The 5284-nt window shown below is 34.4% G+C and overlaps 1 protein-coding gene across 1 annotated transcript; it reads right to left on the bottom strand.

Annotated features, from left to right (window-relative positions):
• Nucleotides 1–822: 822 nt before the first annotated feature.
• On the bottom strand, nt 823–4984 carry LOC123891427 (ACT domain-containing protein ACR6-like). The gene is made up of 7 exons (XM_045941301.1): nt 4710–4984; nt 3828–3873; nt 3610–3724; nt 3447–3514; nt 2441–3046; nt 2108–2212; nt 823–1537 (listed from the first exon to the last, which is right to left on the bottom strand). The coding sequence occupies exons 1-7, from the start codon at nt 4754–4756 to the stop codon at nt 1196–1198; spliced, it is 1329 nt and encodes a 442-aa protein (XP_045797257.1). The 5' UTR covers nt 4757–4984; the 3' UTR covers nt 823–1195.
• Nucleotides 4985–5284: the final 300 nt, after the last annotated feature.

The following is a 5284-nucleotide window of genomic DNA, read 5'->3' as shown; positions in this document are numbered from 1 at the left end:
CAACAACAGTATCAGTCCAAAAAAAAAAAAAGACAACAACAATGTGATGGTTGTCATTTTAACCACAAAGCTAAAAGTTTCCATATAGTCGAGGTCTTCAGTTTGAGTGAATCCTTTTGCGACTAAACAAGTTTTCTAAACAAGTTTTATGTTTCTCAACTGTTCCAGCAACAAGGTGTTTGATCTTAAAAATCGATCTGCATCCGACGGTTTTCTTGGGTGAATTCTTCGGCCATCTTGCTGCACTAAATTATCCTAATGCAGGTTCTTTAGGCATCGCCCTCTGAACATTGTCCCAATACAGAACCCTCATTCCATGTACATAGCTCGACCAGCGCTCGAAAAGGATCATATAATCAGCTCCATAGCATCCATCAATCCTGGAACCTTCTTTCCTGCATAGACGAAAAGGATCATATAATCAGCTCCATAGCATCCATCAATCCTGGAACCTTCTTTCCTGCATAGACGAAAAGGATCATATAATCAGCTCCATAGTATCCATCAATCCTTGAACCTTCTTTCCTGCATAGACAATAGTCCACTTTGTTCGCCCGCGCTAGAGCATTCATTGAATCCGATTCAAAGATTATTTCACATTGTTTAAGCTAATCTTCGCCAAATAGCAGTCTAGAAACTATTGCTAGAAATTCAAATTCAGCCTCATTTGAATCTTTAACAGTTAACACATATAACATTGCTAGAAAATTATTGATTAACATTCTTACAACGTTTATTCATATAACATTGCTTACTGTACAATTATAATTATACATAATTACATTTTTCCTATTCAATTTCATGTACATACTAAAATTTAAATCTACAACATAGATTCAAATTTACAAGACTCCAAATTACACCACCTAAAAGTATTATTCACTTTCATGGATTTTCATAATCCAGGACTATTTATTTACACCATATACAAACACAAACTAAAAGTACCATTTTACCCTTCTGGATTTGATAATCTAGGACTATTTACACCACACACAACCTAAGTAATAAGTTACTGTACAAACTTACTTACACTAAACTAATACATAGATATTTCATGTTCCTACTGTGCAGTATGAATTCCAAGCCCCTCTTGCTGAAGGGAGGTTCCTACTTACAGTTTCTTTTACATGTATCGATTTTCTGTTTGACTTAAAATAAGATGAAAGTAGCGAGAATATACACGAGAGGACACTTAAGAATAGGATCTGATCAACTTAAAATTCTGAAAAGATCGATTTTTGAAAAAACTTCCAAGGAGAAATCCGAATGTTGTTCCTTCATGAGGCTTTGGTGAAAGACTAGAGTTATGTTTCACCTGCAGTACCGTGTCACCTATCTGTCTGCGGATTGAATCAATAATCTTTGGATCAACTGGATTACCGGTTACATCTGTGACGTAAAATGTATCTTTTGCCTTCCCATTTTCTGTTGATATTTCAGCTCTTTTGATACATAAACTGTTCTCTCGGAAAATCCTTGTGATATCTGAGAGGAGTCCTATACGATCTTCTGTGCATAACTCCAGCTCCATCCCCTGCATACGAACATATCTTAGTATACCATTGAAGAATAAGGGTGTGTTTGGCCTCTTCTCGTTAAGAGAAAAAGTCAGGCCAAACAGTATTTTAAAAAATATATTAATTAAAAAATGAGCTTATTTTAATGTATAAAAAATATATACAGAACTTTTCAAAAAGTTGTTGAGATGAGCTTTTCAAATCAAGTAGGGGGCATTTTATAATTTCATCAATTTTATTATTTGATTTAAATTCTATAAAAAATTGATTTATAATTTCAAAAAGTTGTTGAGATGAGCTTACCTTTCATGTATAAAAACTTGATATAAGGAACTTTTCAAATTAAGTAGTTGAGATGAACTTTTCAAATAAAGTAGGAGACCTTTTATAATACTCAAATTCTATTAGTATTTAACTCATTCTATTATTGTTTAAAAAAATATTTTAAGCTACAAAATAACAATAATTACCAAACAAGTTTAGCCTTATTTCTGAAGTTGTTATTTTTAGCTTTACTTTTACAGTAGCTTTTAATGCCAGAAATAAATAAATAGGCCAAACAGCCTCTAGGCAAGTTACTATCATACCTCACATGCTCGCCTCTCAATCGCAGCTTCAAGACACTGAATAAGTCGTTCTCTCTCAGCCTCTGAGCTAATGGGAAAGCCATCAACGTGCCGAATATAAAACTCCTAGAAAACATGAACAATTCTCAATCAGATAAAAACTTATGCAGTAAATGTAAATTAGATATCCAAACTGTAAGAGACCAATTCATGCCCTGATGGGTTTAAAGTGCGGCATCGCAACTTCAATGGCAGTTTCAACCGCATCAGCCGCAGTATAAAGGTTTGCAGCGTAACCACAACTTAAAGCCACGTTCTACCCAAATGAAACTCAACAGTATATGTTCTACTAACCTGATAAGCACCTGTCCTTTCTGTCTGAACCACACCATGAAAAACTACATACTGCATGTCAGTTAAAGTGCAAACAATATCGAACAACAGCTTCGGTCGATCTTTTGCTCTCATGGTAACCACAGTGTAATCCCTTTCAACACAATCTAACACAGTTACATGAGGAAACGGACTTTTATCTCTCTCTCTGAGCCCTGCCCTTTCAACCCTTTCATAGTCCCTATCAGCAAACATAATCTGATGTAATCTTCTATCCCTATACGTAACTCCAGGATGTGAAAGTGCAGTTCTTGCTGTCTTCGGGTCATCACTCCCCCTTAGGACGTTACATAGCAAATCCCTTATTGTGGAGAGACGGGACGGATCCTCGATAGCACAACCACTGGAATCATCTGTTACATGAACTACTGCTGCAGCTCGAGTATTATGCGTCCAAATCTCGGCAGTAACAACATTACAGCGAAGGTCTGCGAGAACTGCACAGATTTCAGATAGTAAACCAGGTCTGTCTGTGCCAGTAAGTTCAATAACAGTGTGCTCTTCAGTAGGTACGACTCCAACAGATTCTCTCATTGAAGTTGCAAAGCTCGGGTTCTTTTCAAGTCTCTACAAAATTTGAAAGAAAGGTAAATAAAAAAATCAGAACCTACAAGGATTTTTAATAATCTATAATTACAGAACTACACATTAGTTCTCCTCCAAAATTTGAACATCAATTATATATGAGCATGATCTCCTCCAACCATCCACTTCGATGAATTAGTCGAAAGCTATCATGCAATCAACATGTAGAAAACGAGGGTAAAACGATGCTAAAGTTCACGTGTGATTATGTTATCAAAACCAAATTCAGATTGGCATATATGCTAATACTGTTGTCCTGCTTACTTAACTTGAAGATTTCTAGCAAAGAACGGTAAAATCACCCTTCCACAGAGATGGATGGAGCAACAAAAATAAGCGTCAATTGAAGCATTCTAGAAATTGCAAATAGACAACTTCCTACCCTCTGAATATAATCAATGACTTCTTTATCTTTGATCTTGTTTCCATTACGATCCGTCACATTAAACACTGAAAAAAACAAAAATCAAATCAATACTCGGATAACACTAATAATTTTTTTGTTTCCCTAATTTAGATTAGCAATATTAAAGAGAGGAAATTACCGTCCATGAACCAAACTCCATCAGAGGAGATATAGGCCTTTTTTATCACAAGGTTCATATCTGAAATAACTTGAACGACATCGAGGAGTATCCCGTGTTTGTTTACACTGTCAACCTACAAAACAAACAATCTTATTGAATTAAGATAGAAAAAGAGTAAATTACAATCAAGAATATCATTACAAAATCAAAAGAAAAAATAGAAGCACAAGGCATACCTGAATAACAGTGGCGTTTTCGCATGCATTATTGTCAATCACAACCCTACATGGAAAGAAGATATTTAGACAAAACAATATCATTATAACACACAAACATATTCATATATTTTCGTTCGTCTTTAATTAACCCCGTGATTCTCATGGAAAAGAGGCTGGTAATCCCGAGTTCAGCTGAGAGTCTGTGACACATAAGTTAACCTAGCTAAGAATTGTTCCAGCTAGGTTTGAACTCCGACACTCCCAATCAATTCAACCCTTAACCGAATCTCATTAACTACTTGACTGCAACAAGTTGTTTACACATATTCATATATGGAGAGTGAGATCTTTTTTTTGGTATTAACCCTCTGGTTTCCGGGGAATGGGGCTCTGGTAAATCCAGTAAAGTCTGGTCAATAATTGTTTCCACCAGGAATCGAACTCGGGTTCTTCCGAACAATTCCTCCCAGGGAGAACGTCATATAATAAGATCTAATTACAAGCAAAAATCTCCACCAAATAAAAGTAACAAACCCACATAAATAATCGTTCAGGAGTATCCGAGTTCAAATTTAGCTGGAACAATTCTTAGCTAGATTTACTTACTTCTCAAGGTTGACTCTTTCCAGATAGGAAAATAGTAGAAAGTAGAAAGATTGAGCAAAAAATAATCAGAATCGAGCAAAGATCTACACAGTCAGAGAAAAATTGAAGACTACAATACTGCTAATAACCTGTTTAATTTCATGCCCAACTTGATTAAAACTTCCAAAACCAAAAATAAAATAACTACAATTCTAATAAACCATAACAATAAAATAATGATTTAAAAGATAAAAAAAAAAATTGAAACAAAACAGAAGCACACAAAAAAATAGAAACATGAATGAATTGAATTACCTAGGTGGGTTCATCCTCCTAATAAGCTTAGCATATTCATCATCCATATTTATGTATTTACAAATTAGAGAAAGTGAAGAAATATATGTAGAGGCAATAAATTTGGAGTGAGTGGTATTTATTGAAGAAGAAAATTCTGAAATTCTCCAACAAGCAAGGAAAGAGAAAGAGAGAGAGAAGAATAAAAAGTGAAGTAGGTGAGTGGTACTTTGAATCTATTTTCAGAATTAGAATTTAATTGGCGGTTTGTGGGGATGGGAAAGTGCATCATGCATAGAGTGGTAAGGTAAAGGTAATGGTAATAATTTATGCTTCAAAAATAGATCTAAAAGATACCTTTCCCAATAAAAATTTCAACTTTATGCTATTATTATTGGTTATATTCCACTCCTCTAAAATGTGGATAATAATAACCATAAGCTTTTTTTCCTTTGCTAAGAGACTTTAGGTCATGCTAAACAGTATTTCTGGAGCATACATATTAAAAAAGAAATAAAAAGATAAAATTAATGGTAGGAAAATATTATTACCTTTGTCCCTAATTATAAGACACCGTTTGATAAAAATATATTATT

This window comes from Trifolium pratense, linkage group LG6 (assembly GCF_020283565.1).
Source record: "Trifolium pratense cultivar HEN17-A07 linkage group LG6, ARS_RC_1.1, whole genome shotgun sequence".
Classification (NCBI taxonomy): Eukaryota; Viridiplantae; Streptophyta; class Magnoliopsida; order Fabales; family Fabaceae; genus Trifolium; species Trifolium pratense.
Note: the sequence above shows the minus strand (reverse complement) of the source record. Positions and strands in the feature narration are given on the sequence as shown.